Genomic DNA, 23,776 nt, shown 5'->3' with positions numbered 1-23,776 from the left:
TTTATTTAATAAATAAATAAATAAATAATAAGTAAAGCCAGATGAAATAAGTCTTGGTTCCCAGATTGTGGCCCTAAACAGCATTTCCTACTATAAGGAAACAGGGTTCCTGGGAGAAAATGGTGATTCTGGTTCTGGGGCAGAATGAATCTGGGTATCTTTTCACACCAGAAATCAAGGAAACTATCAAAGACTAGCAGGGTCAGGTCAAAAGGACCGAGAAGGTGTCAACTTATAAAGAGGCTATCTCTTGCTGGCCAAAGATGTGACAATTTGAGCATCAATAAAATAACTGCAAAAGATTAAAGTATATCAACTATGTTAAAAATTCATGAATTTATAATGAATCAACAGTAACAATGAGAAGCTCGTTGGCCACCTTTGGAGGAAACTAAGGAACTGATCATAATTCTGAAAACTGGTATACATAAACAAAGGGAACAAATTAAGTACCTGTCCTGCCTTTTCTGTAAGACGAGTATTCAGGGTAACCAAAGTGTTGATTAAGGTAAGTTTACTGCTTTAGAGGTATTCCAGCTAACAAACAAAAAAGAAATAATAGAATAGCACCATTTTACAAGAACCCTAATGAAATTATGGACTTAGGCAATGATTGCCTCTTGCTGCTAACATCAAAAAGACAAGGGACAACTGGACACTGTGTACCCTTCTCCATCTAATCTTCAACGTACTTTAAGTGCATTGGGGGAAAGGAGCTTGTTAAGTGACAGATGGAGATGCATCAGCACAATTCAGAATGTGGCAGAATCTACAAACTAAATGGCCTGGCTTCTTCAAGAAATAAATTGCAAGGAAAGAATTCCCCTTCTAGGCAGGAATTTGCCAATACATAATAAAACAAACAAAAAAACTGCATAGGCACTTACCTTTTGACTTAGTCATCCCACTCCTAGGAATCTACTCTGAAGATACCCCTCTAACAGAACGTAAATACATACATACAAGGTTCCTCACTGAAGCATTGCTTGTAATTGCAGAATACTGGGAACAACCTACGTGCTCATACATAAGAAATAAGAAAATGGTTGAATAAACTATGGTATATCCATACAATGGAGTACAATGCAATTGTAAAACAAAAAAGAATAAAGATTTCTATGAACTGATGTGGAGTGATTTCTAGGATATACTGTTAAGAAAAAAAAAAGCAAAGCTCTATCTGTAGGATGGCACCCTTCATGTTATATCCTGGTTTTAACAATTGTACTATGATTATGTAAAACATTAATACCTGTGAAAATGGAGTGGAGACGTGAACTTTCTGTACTATTTTTGCAACATTTATGTAAGTCGAAAGTTATTTCAAAATTAAAATTTTTTTCAAAAAATGCAAGTGACCAATAAATGTAAGATGTTAATCCTTGCTCAATTAAAAGATGCAAATAAAAATATATTACTTTGCACTTAGCAAAGTGACAAAAGGAAACCAACACCTAGTGTTAGTGCTGTGGGGAAATAGTTTCTTTCCTAGGCTGTAGGGTGGGGTCGTAAACTGGTACTGCTTTGGAGAGCAACTTGCACCAAAATTTAAAATACATTCACTTTGACCCTGCAATTCTACTTTTAGAAAATTTATACTAAAGGGACAACCAGACAAGTAGGCAAAGATTTATACAGACATTCATTTTAGGGTTGTTTGTAATAGTCATCAAAATAACAACATGGCCATCTTTTAGTGGCATATTCATACTATGAGATACCATGCAGTTATCAAAAATGGCACAGATCTGTACTTACAGAAAAGTATGCTAATGTTGTGGAGGGACGGCAAACTCACAAAACTGAATGAAAGACTCCAGTTTTGTAAATGAATTCCTGGAAGAGATGCTCACAAAAATGTTAGACATGGGGTGACTTGCTTGTTTTTTCTGTTTATTTTTTTTACACCTATCATTTATTACTTTAAAAATAAGAATTTCAAACTTCAATTTTAGGGAAAAAAGCCACCAAAAACATAGTTAGTACTAATATCTTTATTATGGCATAAAGCTGTATTTTTATACATTAACTCAACTTTTTAGTAAAAACATTTTATGTACAACTGTAAAGAAACTGCTGCACAGATAGTTCCAACATAAAAACTGGTTGTATTTTTAAAGTTCACTGAGTTGTTTGATACATAAATTGGAAAATATTTTCTCTGTAGAAAATAGTAAAAATGACAACATAGCCCAATAAGCCCATTTAAACCATATAGTAGCTGAATGATACTTTTATAAATAGGGTTTGAATTCTGGGATCCAGGAGAAATTTTAGCTTTATTTATTGAAACAGCCATGTTTTCCTTAAAATTAAGATGTGTAAAGTGAAGTTCCTATTAATCTTCCTCCTTACTCTTGAGTTATGCCTGATTATTTTTCTTTAAGCTAATCCACATTAAGGTTTTAATTATCCCTTCCTAAAGGACAGGTACCTTGTCCTTTTAATCTACTTGATAAAGTACCCATTCCTAGCCAAATTGAAATGTTTTGTTATTTAAGCAAAACCAGAATCAAATAAAATGTGATCCACATGGCACAAACTGTCATCAGATACTTCCTCTTAACCCCCTCTGGCTTGATGGGAAGCCATGAGGCGGTCAACTAATACAATTGACAAGAGGATCAAGGAATAAAAGCCAACAGAATTTGAGAACAGAGAAACATGCAGTCAGGATTCAAGGACAGAACTGAAGTCCAAACAGAAAAAGGACACTACCTCTAGAACCAAGGAGCTGAGTTGCCTCTGAGCCTGTTACTGCAAAAGTGACTGAGTAAGAAGCAATTGGATATAAAGATCCAGCCAGGGAAACCGGGACCTAGAAAGATTTCAGTTGTTCAAAATAATTAGATGAAAACAAGACAGGCCACACATTTGAACTCCTCTATCGTAGTTTATTTCCTAAGATTCCAAATTCAGAATTTCTAGGAATTAAGGCAAGACAATGCTACGTTTAAGCTCCTAGACAGCACACAAAGTTTCCCAGAGAAATATTTAAGACCTCAGAGCAATACCTGACCAGGGGCTACATTAAGTTCTTTAGTTCCCTCAAAGAAACAACTTAAAAAGAAACACATAGAGTATGTCTTAAAAGGAGTTCTGTAAGTAGTTACACCCTTTCAACAGAGTAGCAGTCTAATAAAGAGATCCTATACTGTGGCTATAGGAACTAGGCCTTTGAGAAACTAAATTGGACGATTTTACCTAAAAACCCTAGCTTGCCTCTTAGAAATTGAAACTCTAGAAACATTAATGACCCATTATGTTTTCACCATTAAAAGAATGCTTTATCATACACTTTGGCCTTTGCTCTCTATAGATATGAATGCTTACTTTTTGCACATGGAAAATACTTTCAGTGGGGTTTTTTTTTGACTCTTCAGCAACGCAAATCTCTGCCCCTTACTCCCTTAGCTCATTCTTGGTAAATCTTAATCTTCCAATAGAAAGTGGAGTATATTATCATCAAGCACCATTTATCCAGCCTCCTTACTTATGAAGAAAGTCATAGGGCCATCTTATACACTTGGAATTCCTTAAAAACACTTGCTTCCTATTAAAATATATACATATAAATCTGTGACGAATTCACTGAAGTATGAATCACCTTATATTGAGAAGTTAAAAATGTATCAAAATGCTCATAATAATGGCTAATCTATGTAATATTTCCTATCAAATGTATCACCATCCTCTAATCTAGAACATACATGGGCATAAACTGTTGTATTCCAGCTAAGTTTGAATCTTGCTTCAAAACATTGCTCAGTATTAATTCTCAGAAGACACATTATAGAACCACAGGAGTAACTGTTAGCCAAGTAGCTAAGGAATACCAATTACAGAACAAAAGCTTTGAGTGCTCAAAGTGTTTCTCCAGAAACTTGCATTCCCCATAGTATTTAGGGAAGGACACTATTAAGAGACACTTCTAACTATAAAGACAGGTCAACTTAAAAGTATCAGCAGATACATGCTTGATTTCGTCTTGTAATCTACAGACAATGCATTAAGATATGTAATGATTTCATACACCTTTTCTTAAGAAAACCAAATACAGAAGTAGCGATAAAGTAATAAATGACAATCATCAGATGAAATATAATTTAGATGAAGCTTATCTCTCTTGAAGAGATGGGGAACAGGCCAGTGGTCAGGAAGGAAATACAATGTGCTTTTAACTTTGTATGAAAAATATTGTTCAGTTCCATGTTGCCAAACATAGCTCTGTTTTTGCCATATAAATCCTCTACTTCAAATTAGTGTCCAAATGCTTTACTATAACTCCGCTTCTGGCCTTTGTTTTGGAATCTGTTACTTCTGTTGCCACCTCCTGATCGCTGACCTCTGAAGTTTCTGTTTCCTCCCCGCTGTCCCCGGGAACCTCGATTGCCTTCCCGCTGTCCCCTGAAGCCTCGATATCCTTCCCGTGGACCTTCTAGCTCCGGTTGCTCCGTGGCCACAGACAGCTGCCAGCGCCTTGAGTCATGCCATTTTTCCTGTTGAGAGATGGTTGTGTTTTTACCTGCTTTGACTTAATTTTTACTGAATTTGGTTTAAAAAAGGCATGAGAAGAACAACATTTTTGCTTCCTTTTTAAAGAAAAATCAGATTGATAACCCAAGTGCTTAAAAGGTCACTGGTCAAAAATAAGTTTCACTATGAGAAGCATCCTCATCATTTATTCAATTCAATTACTACAGGTATCCACAGGTGTCAGGTAGTAAGACATATAAATGTACTACATGTAAACACGTTTCTCACAGCAGTACTGAATGAAGATACAGCAATTAAAAATGTCTATATAAACCTCATATAACATAAATGGGGGAAAAAAGCTGGATATTGTTCACAATGCTGTAGATAGGAAAACAGGCAAGCTGAATAAGAAAAATATTAGATAAAAAGGCTAGGAGAAAAAAAATACTAAACTTTAATTCTTAATTGTCTTTAGCAAAGGGACTAGAGCTGTTGTTACCCTTTCTATTGTTCTGTTTTAATAAACATTTTATAATTTAGATATGTTAACTTCAAAATCCAAGAGAAAAAAATACCTGTACTTCTGTTACCGCTGCAGTAGGGATATCAAAGCAAACACCCTAGAAATCAAAAAAAATTCAAGTTAATCCAAACTTTGACAAGAATTATTATAAAATGCACATTAAGTGATACTCCAAAAGATCAGGTATTATGTGGGAAAACAAACAAACAAACCAGGTATCAATTTTAGATGAACTTTAGACCAAAGCCAACACATTATACCTCCCCAAAGCAGAACAGCAAAAAGCCAAGGAATGGAAAAAAAAAGAGAGAGAGAAAGAGACTCAAAACTATTTGTAACTGACTAAAGATCATTCTTGGCTATCACATTGTGCTTTTATAGCTATGTTTTATAGCTGAGGAAACAGTCTTGGAGAAGCTGACTCACTTGTCTAAGGCCCTACAGCTGGTAAGAGCAGGTTTTAAAAATCTGATCAATGTGGCTCCAAAACCTAAGGCCTAAAACCATTAAAATACACTGCCTTCCATCAAAAACAGTGAACTATCACTCAGGATGACCTAATTAAAGGCAGAAAAATAAATGATCTTCTATTGTTAATTTTCTCATTTTTCATGATTCAGCCTCCTATGAAGTTTTTATTTTAATTAAATACTTTATAGGTCACCATCTTTGATAATAAGCAGGGCCATCATCTCCAATTAAAAAGTCCTCCCATTTCTTGGTCTAAACAAAAATAATCAAACTCCCCCTGCAACTGACACAGGCACTCCTCTCCCCCAACTGTCTTAAATTTAAACATTTTGAGGAACATCCCTTCCACCCAACAATTTACCCAATTATAACCACAGGTAGCATCAGGTACTAACGGATTTTGCCTTTTGTGGGACTCTTCATTCAAATATTTACGAAGTATTCAATACTAGGCACTCACTGCAGTATAGAGACGACTAGAGAATAGTTTTTGCCTTTGACTCGGTCATAATGTTCTTGAGGCTCAGTCAGTAAACAAGCACAGAAAGGTAAAATTTACATTAATAAAGCTACACCCTAAGAACTCTGAAGTACAGGAGGAGGTGCCTCCACCCCTGCCATTCAGCCAGGGAAAGCTTCAGAAAGATTAAGTCTAGGCCAAGTCATAAAGGAGACTGTAAAGATAAGAAATATTACATATAAACAGTGGATTGTGCATACAGTTAGGATGAAAGAAAGCAAGATATACTTGGCACTGTTGGAGTGGAGGGTATTGGTGGTAAGGAGGACAGGAGCCAGCTCATATGAAGAACCTTACCCTCCATGTGAAAGTTGGGACTTTATTTCATAGATTACATGGAATTGCTAAAGAGGTAAACAACATGGTTAGACATGCAATGAGTTAAAGATACACCTGATTTGGTTCTCAAGGCCAGTAGTTCTCCAAGTATATAGTCCATGCACACTCTGGAACCCTGTGGATCTTTTGGAGGTTCCACAAGCCAAAATATTTTCATAATAATACTAAAATGCCCTCTGTCCTTTTCACTCTTATAAGGGTAGAGAGGAGTTTCCCAGACATTATATTACATGTGATGATATCATTGCTGTGATGACTAATGGAACATGATATAGAGTTCCAGTCTAATTTCTAATATAGTAAATATCAGTAGATATAACCCACATAAACAAAAGCTTTTCAATGTCCCCCAACATTTGTTAAGAATGTAAAGGGGTCACAAAACCAAAATGTTTGAGATTTGCTCTGCTAGTCTACGCCATTAACTGAGAGCAGGAGCCAGAAAGAAGAACACCATGTTTGGAAGGCAAGATTTAAAATTTTGAATTTAATTTTGAGTAAGTTTGTTTTAAGTTGTATAGTAAACCCCATCTGGGTGGAAATGTCAGGGAAGCGGCTGGACCTTCAAGTCTGGCACCTCATGTGATGGTTTGGGCTAGAGATTCAGATGTGGTAGTTGTCAGCGACTGAGTAGCGACTGAGGGTCCTGGATGACACCACACAGAGAAGACTACATAGAGAGTGAAAATACGCAGCATCCCCTGGAATAGGAAGAAGCTACCACACAGTGTTTTACTGCCAGCGTGAAGCCACTGAACCAAAGCGAGGTCACAACAGAGGCCCCAGCCTTACCTGCTTTCCTTTGAGAAAAACCATTCCCTTCACTTTGGAATCAATATCCTCACCCAGCTGCTCTTTAAGTTCTTTCCAAGCATAACTAATGTTTGGCATTTCAATTGAGCACTGCAAGATCATAGTCACAAAACCCTATGGAAGAAAGGAAACAAAATGAAAGCCTCAAAAACAAACATAATTAATAAACACTTATCCTCATGTTTCTAAAATATTTCTGGGACAGTTCTTCCTAAAAGCATAGCACCCCCCGCCTTGGAAAAGTAAAACTGGGGAACTCTGAATAAGATTGGTGGTTTGTGCTACTGCTGGTATCCAGGTTGTGATATTATACTTTTGCAAAATGTTACCACTGGGGGAAACTGGCAAAGTGTATAAGGAATCTCTCTGTATTAACTCTCACAACTTCATGTGAACCTAACATCTCAAAAACTTCAATAATAACAACCACCACCACCACCACAGAAAGAAGGAAAGAAGGAAGGAAGGAAGGAAGGAAGGAAGGAAGGAAGGAAGGAAGGAAGGAAGGAAAGAAAAGAAGGAAGGAAGGAAGGAAGGAAGGAAGGAAGGAAGGAAGGAAGGAAGGAAGGAAGGAAGAAAGAAAGAAAGAAAGAAAGAAAGGGAAAGAGTATTACCTTAAGTTTCTAGGTATGCTGGCTAAATGTATCACATGGATTTATGTGTTCACATGGTTGGCTTGTTTTTGTTTTTGTTTTTAGGATTAAAAAAATGACATACAATTCACATACAATAAAATTCACCATTTTAAGGTATACAATTCAGGAGGTTTTAGTATATTCACAAGAAATGCAACCATCACCACTATCTAAAATTCCAGAACATCATTATTCCCCCCATCCCCCCAAAATCCCCCACACTCCCATCAGTAGTCACTGCCATTCCCTCCTCCACTGAGACACTGCAACCACTAATCTACTTTCTGTCTCTATGGATTTTTATATATATATATATATATATACACACACACATATACATATCTCAACCTTCACACAAAAGTTAAAACAATTGGGAAGTTTAAATGGAACACTTTCAGAAATTTGACAGGGACCCTTACCACATCTGAGTTGATCAAGGAGCGCTGGTCTACCGACGTGGCACCTGAAATATGGGCCAGGGCTGCCGCCAGGGCTTCCACAGCCCCTTTCTCCTCTATCAGTTTCTCGGCTGACTGCTTGAAGTGACCAACGGCAGTGGGAGGCACAGAATCCAAAAGCCTATGGTTTTATTGAGAGTATATTTGTTAGGAGAAAGGACAGTGGACAGATGTCACTTTCAAGACAACAGCATCTCAGGATAAACCAATAACTTTCAAACCAAATCTTTCATATGTCTAACAGCATTTTGATGCAGTATATAAAATCACCACAATTCTGTAGTAATAAATCCATTCCTTTAATTGTATCTAATTGTAATTTACTATCAAACTAAAATTTTTTTTAATCCTAAGGAAATAATAAGACAAATATGAAGATGTTCATCACAGTGTTATAGAAAGAGCGCAATTTTAAAATGTGCATCAATATGGACTGGTTAAGTAAACCATGAAAGAGATATAATGAAATGCCATACTGCCATTAAAAATGATGTCAATATGTGAACTTTTACAGTAAGCATGTGATAACATTTAGAATCAGAAAATACTACAGCTATTTTCATTCTGAAATAAAAGAAAAAGACTCTCAAACTAGGTTAAAAATGATACAGACCTTTATAAGATTACACATTTGTTAGGGAGTCACTATTATCTAGGTGATAATAAATGTCACATCTCAAAGCTGAAAGAGATCATTCAAGAAAAGGAGGAACTTGCCTCTTCTGGCAGGGCTGCCCCTCTAGAGGCCTCCTCTCATAGACCATCAGCCTCTGTGCCTCTTTTCTCCTTCCTGGCCATCTAACCCCAAATTTTCTTAACTGGCATCATAAGAAACCCTGTCTGCAGGATACTTAAAGAAAAGCATGCCATGCAAAAATAAATTTGAAAAATGCTGAGTTAAACTCTTCATTTGCAGAACTTTCTGAAGCTATTAATATGCTAATATTAAGCATTTCTTTTGATCAGGAACTCTATTTTTAAATAAGTATTTCACTTATTTATAATAGCATTTATGGAAAGCACTCTAGAAATGATGTTCAGACTGGTTCTTAAGTAGAGCATGTAGCTCACCATGAGGAGACATTTGGAAAACATTTGGGACCTTTTTGGTTTTCATAATGCCAACTCCACCCACCCCTAGGAATACACTGCACAGCCAGGGATGCTAAACAGCTAAATACCCTTCAACTTTTAGGACAATTGCACACAATAAATAATCTTCTTGCCCCCACACCAGCAGGACCTCTCACGACAAACACTGTCAGTTAATCTAATCATAGATATTTAGCTTTGTCTTACAACATATATGATAGTTACTTAAAATGCCCAAGACAAAATCAAACTCTGGTGAATAGGATTAGGCTGAGATGAGTAAAAATGAAAATTTTTATTTTACAAAATTTTACTTCAGCACATTATTTTTTCAACAATCAGGTTATACATTTTTTAAAACAATGAAAAAGAATATAAATTTGAAAAGGCCAAATCTCATTATTGCACAAAGATTTGTTGTAAACAGACCAAGCATCAAACAGACCACAGCAGTGGTAGGGAACAAACCTGATGGCATCTTTGCTGGAAGCTTTTATTATCTCTGTTGCAGAAGGAACACCTATCCGTTTAAATTTAATCCCCTACAAGAAAATGAAACATAATTTAATGTACAACATGGCCATCAATTGTTTCCATTAATATTAGCAGTCCCCCAATTTTAAATTATTTACCAGGCATATTTATTACTTATTTAAAAGATAAACTTTTTATCTAAAAAGGACTTAGATTTATAGAAAAGTTGCAAAGACAGTACAGAGTTCCCATACACCTGCCCTGGGTTTCCCTAATGTTATTACTTTGGTACATTTGTCACAACCAAGAAACCAACACTGCTACATTACTATTAACTGAACCCCAGAGTTCATTCTAATTTCACTACAGTTTTTCTAGTAATACCATTCTTCTGTTGATATCTCACCTAGGATACCACATTACGTTTAGTCATCATGCCTTAGTCTCCTCTAATCTGTGGCAATTTATTTCCTTGTTTTTCATGACCTTGACAGTTTTAAGGTGTGCGTGTCAGGTATTTACTCTGTAGAAAGTCCCTCAATTTAGGAACATCAATTTTCACACGCTTAGACTAGGATTATGGGTTTGGGAGAAGATGACCAGAGATGAATGCCTATCTCATTATATCGTATCAGGGACACAAGCTTATAACTGATGTCAACCACAATCACCTGGCCAGGTAGCCTTCACCTGTTTTCTGCACTGTGAAGTCCTCACCCTGACCCTCTCTGCTCTTTACAAGCAAGTCACTAACGGCAATCCCCTGAAGGGGTGGAGTCACTAAGCTCCACCTCCCAGGGAAGAGAATTTCCTTACAAAATTCCTCTGTAAGGAAAATTAGTCTCTTCTTTCCTATTTAAAAATTTATCCTTGTGACATATTCTCATCCTTTTGGTTTTTGAGCAATTCCTTTAATCTACACTTAAATATTTCTGGTGTCCTCATATTATATCATTGTCTGAAGACTATCTTTCAAACATAAAGATCCCTTGTCATTAGAAGTATGAAAACAAAACCAGTGCTTTCAAATGCAAAGCTATTTCAAAATCGGCTTTGTATTATAGGGCAATATATAAAGCGCGAATCTAACAAGTTTTGGTCATGGCCACATGGTAGAAACAGAAATCATTCAAAGTTAATAAAAATTGAATAAAGAGACCAAAGACTGACTTTAGAACTCAACATTTACTGACGGCTAAGAAAATAGTTTTACCGCTTTTTGCTCCACTTGTGCTAACTGATATTCTTCCTTGTGCTGATAAAAGCAGATGCAAATCCCGGTCCTTCCAGCTCTACCTGTTCGCCCAGAACGATGAATGTAGGACTCCACATCCTATGAAGTAAAATACATCAGTGACACTGAACAACAAAGAGAGATAAAGAGGTAAGTGTAATGGTTATACATCGGGGTGTGTGTGTGTGTGTGTGTGTGTGTGTGTGTGTGTGTGTGTAGGTTCTTTAGCAGGTTAATTAAAGTCAAAATTAAAATAAACTGACAATTTTTGAAAACTCTAGGATAATGATCCTTATCCTGTGGGCAAATCTGTAAAAAGCACTGTCTAAACAGTGCTATCCAATAGAATCATAATTTTAACAGCCAAATTTCTAGCTTCACATTTCTATCACACTAAAAGTTTTTGAAAAAGTTAAATTAATTTTAGTATTATTTTATTTAACCCAATATATCCAGAAGCTTTATCATTTCAATATACTACCTATACAAAACAAGTTATCAATGAGATCTTTTACATTCTTTTTCCATGTCTCTAAAATCCTCTATGCTTAAAGAAAGTTAGAAATTTTTAAAAATCCAATGTGTATTTTATACTTACAGAGCACAGGTCAATTCAGACTAGTACCTTTCAAGTGCTGAACAGCAGCATGTAGCTATCATATTGGACAGCACAGGTCTACAGGCTTATTTAAACAATGTCTATGTCACACACTTATGGGACTTCCTTTGTAAGAAATGGTAATGTATTTTTCCATCACTGTAAACAACCTTTAATCCTGAGGGATTTGCAAGATTTAGGGGAGGTTATGGGGTCTTCATGCCTGAAGTGATGGGAACAAGTTCCTTCAAGTCAACTTTTACATAACTGAAGCACTGTCCACACTACATAAACTTTGCCTCAGGGCCCTCCCTGGGAGGTTCCCATCACCCACAAACCCAGCCAGTTTTAACCAGAGGCTGTTAACTACAGGCGTTTTCTCCCTTCTCTATCCTCTAGCTCATGAGTTCATCTACCCCCCACCCCTCTCCACCTAAGTCTTATGCATCTTCAAAGTCCAGTTCAAAACTGCACTACCTCCATGAAGCCTTTCAGGACTCCCCTCTAACCAGAACCTGTCTTTCCAACCTCTGGCCACTGACTACACTTCCACTCAACTGTCAGTTCTAGGGGTGGGGTATGGGCTCATGAAGGTTCATTTTTTGAAAAAAAATCACCCTTAGCATCACAGCACCAAAAAGAAAGCTATTACTAATCACACGAAAAAAAGTGATACAACTTCCAATTTGTTTTAGCACCTAAAAGAAACAGCCAAATAAAATCTAAATATAAAACACTTACCTTTGGTGGACAACTTTGTACAACCAGATCTACCTCAGGGATGTCTAGCCCACGTGCAGCGACATTGGTCGCCACCAAAACTCCAAAATCACCATTTCTAAAACCCTTCAGAGTGATTTCTCTTTGCTTCTGTGGAATGTCTCCATGTAATGACTGGGCATCCTGCCAAAGAAATAATCAGGAAGACAGGTACTTTTTAAATCACTAGTTAGGCCTGTAAAGATATTCATATTTTGGTGTTATTTCTGATAAAAGTAGTACAAAGGGGAAAACATGTGCCTTACATAGACAAGCTTCAAGACTTATTTCCAATCCTTGGTCATTAAATCAACTGTACCCAACTATACTTACAAGATAAAGAACACCAGATAAGAGTGATCAAACACTTTGTCAGGGTAACCTTGGGTTTGAGCCACCCTTTCTTCATCTGTGAGATGAGATGGGCAGATTAGGTGAGCTCTAAGATGTATATCCTCACTATTAACTGAAAGATGCTTTCTCCCTAAAGGCAAGGGAGGAGGACGACCTACCTGCCTTACGGCCGCATTCTGTGACAACTCCTGGGCTTCTTTCTTGGTTTCACAGAAGATGATAGTGCGCCCTTGATAACCACTATACACTCGGATCACATCTCCGATAACTGCTGCCCTTTGAGTCCAGTGGCACTTGATGGCCAGATGCTTATAAAAGAGAGGAAAAAAGATCTATTTAGTAAAGCCTAACTGGAACCTAAAATCACCTGATCAACCCTAATGATACTAGAAGCCACTGTTTAAGCCTAACTAGAACAGACTACTGCCACCACTGTTTAGAGAAAAAAAACAAACCATTAAAGCAGACAGCCTTTCCTCTTTTTCTGAAGAGCACTGGGCTCCTTTATTGATTTTCTGACCTAACCAGGAAAATGTAGGAAAAGAAGTGCCATTCTCTAGATTGCTACAGGAAACCAAAATAACTGACATGAGAAATGACTGTGTGTTTTGGCCTTTCATCCACTTAAAAATGCAGTCAGTTTCCATCCAGGTCTATTCCTTGGGTGAACTGAACTCATCTAGGTACTGGACCCTAAGATGAAAAAGGCTTCTATACACTAGGATTCTCTGGTGCACTCTAGTGTATAAACTCTAGGTGTAATTTCTTTCTGTTTACGTAATTCAGACAGATTTAGGTTCCAAAAGATTCTACAATCAGGCTACGAGATGATAAAATTTAGAAAACAAAGATACCATATACAACTCAAATAGAAATATAACTTCACCTGGCTTTTTCACATGGACTTAGTGCTTATACGGAAAAGGAGTTTGTATTTGCCAGTCTTATTATCAGATAGGAAAAAAATTACATATAATTTATTACTAATTTCAGTAACAGAATGAATCATTTACCTCCACAGTTATTGCCGTTTTCTGAGTCTTTTTACCAATAAGGTCCACCTGTTCATACGTAGATTTCATGTATTTCTTAGCAACATTAAACACCCAATGAGGACAAGTTGCAGAAAAAAGCAATGTTTGGGGATTGTCTTCTGAATCTTTGAGGGAAAAAAAGGTCAGTATGAATAAGTCAAACAAGTCTATACAGAATTCCACCTCATCCAATCCTTCCAGGGTCCATCAACATTCTATAGGAAACACCTGAGGCCAAGTCAAGCATTGAGGACACAAAAATGAAAGACACCGATGTTCCCAATGGACAAAGAAATACTGCCTAAAGAATTTATGTAAAGGATCCTTGAGACACCTAAAGTACTTTAAAGTTATTTTGCTTTCTAACCCTTGGCCTTCATGAACCACAAAGGAAATGTCTTTTATGAGACCTACTAACTGGAAAACACCAATCAAGCCCAGTAACTAACCAATTTAAATCACTAAATAAGTAACCTATAATAAACACCAAAACAGATTCTATACTCATCTATAGCCCCTAGCATTTCCTCAGTATTTTGAGGTTAAAACTCTAGTCTATTCATCCTTTGAGGTCAGGTACTAAAAATAACTCCCCAACCTCCCCTTTCTTTTGAAGAGGGGGTTGCTCTTAGAATACCATTGCATTTGCATATTTTTCAAATGGCAACATAACTGATAGAACCCTTTTGGAGAGCAACCTGACAATGTATACTGAAGAACATGAACTATTTATATCTTTCAACTCAGTAATTTCACTTCTAGAAACCTATTCTTAAGAACTAATTCCGAACATTGAGGTTTGAAGAAAGCTGTCCACATAAAAATGTCTGCAAGCAGATTTATATCATGTAAGAATTAAAATATGTAGATGGGTTAAATCACGGCACAAATAGTTCATATATGTACAGTAAGGAGTTTTATATGTATAGTAAGATTATAGTTAACACACACATAAACACAATAGCTCAAATTCGGGAAGAAATATACCAAAAGCAAAATATACCAAATTGGTTTCTTTTACTTTCTCATATTTTCCCTATTGTAATTATGTGCAAATCATGGAAAATGTTTTTAGATTTAAGTTTTCCTGAATAAAGTCACCTGCCAATTTCCTAAGACTTCATTTAACTCTTAGAAGACCACTTAATCACCACACTTCCTCCAAAACCCCTTATACCAGTCTTGAATGTGGAGTTTACCTTTCTTGTATGCTACACATAAAATCTCTTCCACTTGGTCAGCAAAACCCATGTCCAACATCTGGTCAACTTCGTCCAGGACAACATGCTTAAGATTGGTGAGATTTAGCTTGCCATTCTGCAGGTGGTCCTTAATACGACCTGGTGTTCCAACCAGGATATCAATCCCATTCCGCATACGTTCAACTGTAAAGAACACCAATGATAAGATATGCTGGATTTGTAAGTCCTTTTATTAATCTGGGATACCAATTAGATATATTTTTTATTCTAAAATATTTATTAACTACAGGTACAAGGTAATATGTTAAGTACTGAAGATAAAGACATTTAAGGCACTCCCCGACCTACTGGGGAAAATGTGTAAAAAGTGACAGTCCAGTGTATTACACGACATAACAGAAAAACGCACCAGTGAGGGATGATAGCACCGGGAAGGAAATGATTTCCTTGGCTAGTAGGTGTCAAGATTTCACAAAGTGAAAATAAGAACCTTAAAGAAATGGCAACTTTCTATAAGGTAAGCAGGCATAGGGAGAATGACAAGATGGAAGGGCAAATATCCCAAGAAGGTGTAGAGATGTTCAGAAAAATGGATTTAATGTAACTAGAACGAGATGGTAAAGATGCAACTTTTTATTGAGTTGCTATTGCAGTCCAGGGATCTACTGCAAGGAATTTTACATGCTTATCCAATTTAATCCTCACAACACCACACTGCAGGATGAGTTTAGTAACCCTATTTTATACATGAGCAAACTAAAGTACAGAAAAATCAAGCAACTTGACCTGAAAAAAGACACAGCTACTCTGTGAGCAGAGTTTAGATTCAAACCCAGGGCTTTCTAATGCTAAAGCCTATGTTAGTTCTACTAAAACTGAAAAGAAATAATTACAAGCCTTGGGTGCCAATGCTAAGACTTTTTAAATGTTTAAATCTCTTCCTGAATTACATATCTGATCTATAAAATAAAACTTCAAGGTACTGAACTGAGAAGTAATGGAATGCTATAGCAGAAGCTGCAACATTTGGCCCTTGGGACCAGAAAAAAGCAAGCCTGCCTACAGCAAAAAAGAGGCAGAGACCCAAAGTCCATGACAGACAAAAAGAATAACCTTGAATTCTGACTTTCTACTTCCTTGACTCTGTCTTTCTGGGCTCAGTAAGGTACCATTGCAGCCTTTAGATAAACATAGACAATACGAAAGGCCTAAAAACTACATACAGCATTTAACATCATCATGCAGGACCATACGCTTGACCATCTTTAAACAATGACAAAAGAAAACCACCATAAATGACTAGATCAGAAAGGTGACACCAGATGTCAAGGTCAGAAGAAATTCAATCAGAGCATCCAACAGAAAATGCCATTTTCCTTCCCTCACTTTTGGATTTACTTACTTTGTCCTCCATAGGGAGTTCCACCATAAAAACAAGCCACTGCCAACTTTTTTGTAATGTCACTGAAGTCTCTGCTTACTTGACTTGCCAACTCCCTTGTAGGTGCAAGAACCAGTACCTGAAAAGGCAAAAGTAACAACAGAATCCAAAGTATTATGCAGTATTTTTTTCTTTACAAATTTGGAATGCCCCAGAAGGTTCAACTCATCCGAATAATTATTTTCAAAACATCTATTACACGCTTTGCAATATACTATGATGTATGAAAATAGGAAATATAGTTTCTTACAATCTAGTCACAAGAAAAGCTCGTGATCTTATCAATCATAAGAGAAGCAAGTGCCCAAATTTATGGTGCTCCAGAAGGTTGCACAGAGCAGGCTGGAGGAATTGGGATAAGTTTCACGGAGCTTCTGGTACTTCAGAATAGCATTCTACAAAAGGAACCACTTGAACAAGGAGTACTGCTGATGATGATTACATCAGCTAATATTTGAGCTTTTATTACATGTCAGGATCTGCTAAATGCTTAATATGCATTATTTTTTAATCTTTTTAAAAATGGAGGTACTATTTGTTTTTGTTTTTTGGGGGGGGGTGAGGGGGAAATTAGGTTTGTTTGTTTGTTTATTATTTTTAATGGAGGCACCGGGGAATGAACCCAGGATCTTGTGCATGCTAAGCATGTGCTCTACCACTGAGCTACTCCCCTACACCTAATATGCATTATTTTTAGTTAATCCTCACAAGTTACTCACCTACAACAGCAGTATACACTTGTATTATAATACCTACAATATCAGACAACAGATTTCTAAAACCAAAAGGCAGATCCCGGATTTAAATTTGGGTAGCCAGTGTGTAAAACCCATAGTCTGAACAGCTATACTACAGTGAATTTGAAGTAAAATGGAAGTCAGACTAGGAAGGCAGGGCCAGCATGGTAAGGGGCTTTGAATCCTGGGGCAGTCTGCATTGTTTGATCCAACAGGACACACAACACGAAACCATGACAGATCCTCAAGGAGGGTAACAGCATGAAACAAATATGGTTTAAGAACAACCTAATACATTGATCTGACAGATATTTACTGAGCATACACTATGTGCCAGGCACTACTTCAGCTGCTAGAATAATCCATTTGTTTACTGCTGTTATAACGGTAAACAAATACAGCAGTAAACAAATGAACTAGCTAAGAAGGAGCATGGACACTAGAAGGCCAGTAAATGAATGAGGTGAGGCCAGAAAGTCAGGTGCAAGAACCCAAAGCCAAGGTGACAACACAATTATTTCCATGAGGTAAGGTTTGTCACACACCAGGTTCTCCAGAAATGAGCTCAATGAGCACCATCCTGATTATGGGGCTTGGCCTCTTCACCTGTGAGTGCCCCTCCTACTCTGGCATCTCTGTTAAAAATGCTGTTTCCATTTCAGGCAAAAATGGAGACGTGATCAAACCTGTGAGTCCCAGACATCTAAGAGTTTAAAAGACATAAAATGAGTGGTAATAATATAGATGATCACAACCATGGGACAGATTACAACATTTAAATATTGTAGGGTTTGCGGTCATCAGTCTTAGAATTTTCCTCATTTACCTTCAGATAAAGATCTATAGTAAATACCAAAAAAAGGCTTTAAGGAGAACCCAAAAAAAAAATAACAGGGCATGTAAATGATGCTATATTTATCTAGAATGTGACAAACTGGAATATTCTGTTAATATTTTATATATATATATATAAATATTCAAAATACTTTTTCAAAAGTGGAAAAATAATAGAATTATTATTATAAACGTACAGCCAGATAGAATTTCCCATATTAAGGAACTTGGCTTTTTCAATAAGCCTTCAGAATCTGGTTTATGGAATCCAAAATCCAGAAATATCCAGAAATCAGACAATAACTTTAATTTTTAAGCACCATGGGCATTCAGTAGATTAAAAAAAAAAAAAAAAAAAGGCAAGCAATGTTTCTTCCTGTGCAGATTTGGAGCCCCTAAGTACTGTTAAAGATATTTACCTGAGGTGCACGGCCTCTCTTCCGGTCCTGCAATTCTCCCTGAAGTTTTTCAATCAAAGGGATGGCAAAGGAGAATGTCTTCCCAGTTCCTGTCCGCGCCTGTGCAATCAAGTCCTTCCCACTATAGACATGGTGAAACGTCTTTGCTTGTATAGGAAATAGGAAGGTCACCCCACGGGCTGTGAACAAATTAACCATGTTATCTGACACTGCAATTCCTAAAATCCCAGCCATACTGGAGGACCAAAGCATACCCATGCTTCTGGTCCTGCAGAATCATGAAATTCTACCTTCTGGTTAACACCTACAAAGTCAAGTTCAAATATATTCTGGTAATGAAGAATCTGCTTGACTGAAAAATAACAATAAACTTTAAAGCACCAATTATAGTAAATACTTATCATCTTAAGAGATTAAGTCCCTTGTCACAAAATCTCATCCATAAGCCAGTATAAGCCTGAAAATCAGGTGCTTTGGTTTCTCAACTGCGCTGTACCTAATTCAGACAGAATACACCGAAGCTGAACACCTGTGACTTCCTGCCTGGTTCACAGGCACATTGCTAAGATGAGTTGAGTCTCACTGGTATCATTAGACTAGAGATGTCTTAAGAAGTGGAAGAGGATAAAAAAGAAAGTACCAACAAGGCATCAACTGTTTAATTGCACCAGCACTATCAGTCATTACACATTTGAATATACATATTCTATCAAATGAATTTAATCACTCATTTAAAAGGCCGCAAAGGACATCACTAGTAGAATCCTATACTGAATATACAGATTACTTCATTATATGGCTGCATATATTGTCCTCCAATAAGAACACGTCCCAGTTCATCTCAACAAAAAGAGCAGAGTGCTTCCAAAAATTATGTTCTAATATTATATTTCTAAGAATATTACCTTTGAGAAGTTTAATAGTTTCTTCAGATATTGGAAAATTAGAGAAAGCTCCTTCTTTCTGCTCCACAGGTATTTCCTGTCAAGTAAAGGGCCACAGAAAGAAATCAATAATTTTACCCCTACAGATTAAATACAGAAAGCATTCTGAGAAACTATTCGAAAACATCTATTCTAAATAACCAAAAAGACATAAAAATTTTGGTAGGTAAATCAAGATCTGAAAAGGAAATGTTATCATAATAACCTATAAAACCCTAACAAAAGAAAAATCCGTATCAAATATATACCGCACATATATACCATGAGTGACTAGTGAAAGCAGATTCAGTCTCAACTAAGAACTTTTCCATAGTCATGCCAAACCAACAATATGCTGTTAAATTGGTCATTAACCCCTTCCCACAGCAACATCTCTCATATATACATCCACAGAAAATAAGGAACAAACATTTATGACAAAGTGATCTCACTGGCAGTATTTGACAGTAAAAAATCTGAATGCCCAACAGAGGAATAATTAAATGAATTTTTAAACATTTATACAATGGATTATGTAACCATTAAAAATATTTAACATTTAAAGGTGAAGAAAATGCCTACATAAAAACATAGGCAAGATAGGAAAAGGCAAGATACAAAACTGTATATAGTAAAATCCTAATCTGATAAAAAAAATAGTTGTATATATTTTTTATAATCAGGAAAAAATTTTAAATGTTGATCAAGAACTACAGCAAACAGAAAATTATTTACTGGAATTAGAATTTTTCTTTGTTGATTGAGTTTCTGAAAGACTAACAGTATTAGCTTCCAAATGGACACTGAAGCATCCTATTCAACTCAAGTTAGTTAATGGCCTAAACAAAAAAGACGGTATGCAATCAAGCAAGTATCTCTGCAGTGGTTCCACTCAATCATGATTAGGTGAAACCCCTCAGAGGGAAGCTGGAGCATATTTGCATAACTATACCCCTCCTATTGATTTCCAACTTGCAAACAAGCAGATCAAATGCGGAGGACTTTCCCTAAACTCAGTTGCACAAAAGGCATTCTGAAACTGCAATTTTTAAGATGAAAGTCTCACCCTACAGTTCAAGGGACTCCCTCCCCATGGTGCTGATACATCAATTTTCCTCCCATTATTAAATAATACCTGTAACGATTACATGCTTATTTATCTGAAACAACATTGAAAGATACATTCTACATATTAAAATACAACTTTACCTGCTCTAACTCACTGTTACTTTCTTCACTGGCAGCTTCCTTGGAGCTAGAGTCAGGTCCAGAATGAGGGAATCCATTCTTCAGTTTGGGGCTTTTCTCTCCAATTTCTCCATTCATTTCCTTTTCTTTCTTCATCTTCTTGGGCTTTGGAGCCCCCATTTCTTCCTCAGAAGGCTCCTCGGCTTTTACTACTTTTTTGGTTTTAGGAGAAACAACACTCTCTTCAAAGGGCTCCTTTGATTTTTTCGCACTTTTGGTTTTAGGAGAAATAATGTCATCTTGAGATGGCTCCTCTTTTTTGGGGGGCTTTTTGGATTTAGGAGAATTCATGTCAGCCTCAGAAGGCCCTGCTTTCTTTTTAACTTTTTTAGCTTTGGGGGAAACTGTTTCTTCCTTTTCTTCTGCTGCCTCTTCACTCTTATTAGATTTTGGCTTCTCTTTTCTACCTTTCTAAAAAATTAATAAATACAATACAAACATTGAACAAAGCATGATACATTTGTATAATATATCAATTCTGGGTTATTTCAAGATCATATAGTTATAAAGAACACAATTTGGCGGTATTTTTCAACAAATGTACTTTCACCTTGCAATAAAGCAAAAATCAAACAGCATGTTTTCTAAGTACCATTTCTTGGCTATATGGAGATAAGTATGTATCAATAATTTCATTAGCTTGGAAGAGAATACCCCTTGGTAACTATTCAGTTCATGTTGGTCGAACAAGTTGTAAAATTAAATTTTCATGAGACGTGGAGTGGCTCATGGGATGCTTCAACATGTTCTAAACTACAAACACTATAGAGAGTGATCAAGAACAATTTAATTCTATACAGTAATAAGACCATGTATATCAACAGATGGATGATGTTAAGCAGATTTCTTTTCTTTCTCTGCTAGAATTCCTCTACAGGTAAAACGGGGATTCGTTAATATTTGCCTTGCCTATCTCACAAACACAAATGAATTTACATAAAGACACTATGAACCAAAAGTTATAAAAGCCCACAATCACCTTGTGTGTAAAAAAGATGTACCTAACTTAAAGGAAAAAACAAAGAGCACAAGTTACAAGAAAACGAAATGGGTGAAATCTCAAAACCAAAACAGACTGGCTCCTACTTGAAATGTCACCCTCTCCAATTTTCCGTATTTCTCAAAACAACTGGACAGGTGTCTCAGCCTATGTGACAAACTCTCCAGTGGAGCCCCATCCCAATTCCGGAAGTACGGAGACTATTATATTCATTGAGCTGAAATCTGCCTCCTTGGAACTTCAGGCCTGGCCCTGTTTTCAAATCATAAACAGTAATCTCTCCTATATGACCCATCATTTAGACATCTGAAAAGTAATCTGGTTCCCCACACTCCAAGACTTCAATTCTTTCCTTGGTTCCCATCAAATGAGTGGATTTCCAATACCGGTGGTCTCCTCTGGAATGCAATGGAGTTTGGTTATGTCCCTTTTAATTTCAGCATCCCGCAACTGAACAGGTTGACTAATGCAAGGCAGGTAAACCAGGACCACTTCCTTCCCCTGCGGGGACAAGTCTGCTATCTCGGCTTCCTACAACACCAAAATATTGCTGCTGTAGAAACTCCTATCAAAAAGACCCATAAGCAGCAAGGAAAGAAAGTTCTAAGTCGTGTACAACACAAGTTCAAGGGCAATCTTGTTCTCATTGACCTTTTATCAAAACAGAGACTCAGTCACAAGTTAAAGCGCTGTCTAAGGAAGCTACAGCAAGGAGTCAGCTACTGAAGCAATTTAAGACTACTGCACACTGACGGCCTATATAAAAAATATGGTGTACAGTTAGCACTACAACATGTCTTTACACTTCCACGGGAAATGTGGCCAATAAACACTAAGAATTTAACTATTTCATCTTCTAAGGGCCTCTTCCCGGAAAACAAACTGTACTTCCCCTACTAGGGTAAAAAAAAATGTCACTGCGGACGCCTCCCACGTGTGCGGATGGTTTACGGTCTCGCCCGTCTAGACGGAAGCATTAGTTCCTACCTTGACTTAACTTACAATTCCCTCCGCTCACGTTCACGCCTGGAGTTCGGTCTGAGCCTGAGCCAAAACGTGAGGCCTAACCGTGACTGTTCTACTCTGCGCGCCGGGTGCGGAGCGTCCAGACTCAGGGACCACGTGGGACACCAGACCCGCTCCCCAGTTCTGACCCGCCCGGTGCTCTGCGCAGCTCGCCCACAGCCAGCCGCGAGCACCAACCACTCCCGGGTGCCCCTCGGCCGAAACCAAGCAGGTCTTCGGACGAGCCGGGTCCACGCTGCGCGTCACGCGCACCCAGCCCGGGTCCCTCCTCTTAGAGCCTGGCCTCTCGTCCGGCCTTGCTCCAGGGCCCTCGGCAGTACCTTCTCATTTTGCTTTCGCGGCATCTCCACTTTCGCCACGGCCGTGTTTGACTCCAAATCCGCGTCACTACGAAGTTTCCCCGGCATCACTCAGCACAAGCTGTATAGGCCGACCGGTCTCGCCTACCGCGTGGAGAGGAAGAGGTGGCCCAGCCTCTTTAGCCCGCCCAGCTTTCGTCACTTCCGGCAGAGCGTATCCTACGGAAGCGGAAGCTGCAGGGAGGCAGGGCTGCACGTGGTAGTTCCAAAGCCGTTGCTACTCACACCCGCAAAGCTAGGTAAATTGACTGCTAGCGGAGCAGGGACTAGAAGACACCTGCTGAAGGGTAGAACCTGAAAGACCCACAAAGGTTGGCCTTATTCTCTTTCAACCGCTGACCAGATTCTCGCTATCGCCGGCCTGATGAAGATTTGTAGCTGCTTTTGAGTGACGCCTCTTCAGTACTTTGGATTGCTGGCATTTGCAAGTTCCGTGCGCGTACCGACGCGCGAGACGTGTATTCTTGATTATTTTGTGGAAACGTGGACACTTTAAAGGAGACGTCCGCACTCACAAGCCTGGATAAGAGTTCAGTAGGGTCTGGTCATTCATTCACGAGTTCACTCACCATACATCCCCTGAGCATTCACCGTCAGGTATGAGAAACAAGGCTGGGATCAGCAACAGACAATACATAAGGCTTGTTTTATAGCTAGTGGGAGATAGATGTGTCATTTGTTTTCAAGGCACATACATGCACCTAAACCGGCCTTGGGACCTGTAGAAAGGTCCCAAACCACGTAGACCTCTATTAGAAAATACAGGGGCTCTTAGTCTTGCATAATTTGGACAATATACTAATT

General features: G+C 37.7%; 1 protein-coding gene across 1 annotated transcript; it reads right to left on the bottom strand.

Annotated features, from left to right (window-relative positions):
- Positions 1-1,976: 1,976 nt before the first annotated feature.
- DDX21 (DExD-box helicase 21) lies at positions 1,977-23,101 on the bottom strand. Its single transcript, XM_010951673.3, has 15 exons — positions 22,934-23,101; positions 20,549-20,998; positions 19,322-19,397; positions 18,417-18,595; positions 16,388-16,505; positions 14,983-15,168; positions 13,763-13,908; positions 12,908-13,057; positions 12,378-12,539; positions 11,018-11,137; positions 9,799-9,872; positions 8,200-8,359; positions 7,125-7,259; positions 5,055-5,099; positions 1,977-4,499 (listed from the first exon to the last, which is right to left on the bottom strand). The coding sequence occupies exons 1-15, from the start codon at positions 23,018-23,020 to the stop codon at positions 4,260-4,262; spliced, it is 2,328 nt and encodes a 775-aa protein (XP_010949975.1). The 5' UTR covers positions 23,021-23,101; the 3' UTR covers positions 1,977-4,259.
- Positions 23,102-23,776: the final 675 nt, after the last annotated feature.

Source organism: Camelus bactrianus, chromosome 11 (genome assembly GCF_048773025.1).
Source record: "Camelus bactrianus isolate YW-2024 breed Bactrian camel chromosome 11, ASM4877302v1, whole genome shotgun sequence".
Taxonomy (NCBI): domain Eukaryota; kingdom Metazoa; phylum Chordata; class Mammalia; order Artiodactyla; family Camelidae; genus Camelus; species Camelus bactrianus.
The sequence above is the reverse complement of the archived record's forward strand: the minus strand, read 5'-3'. Positions and strand labels throughout refer to the sequence as shown.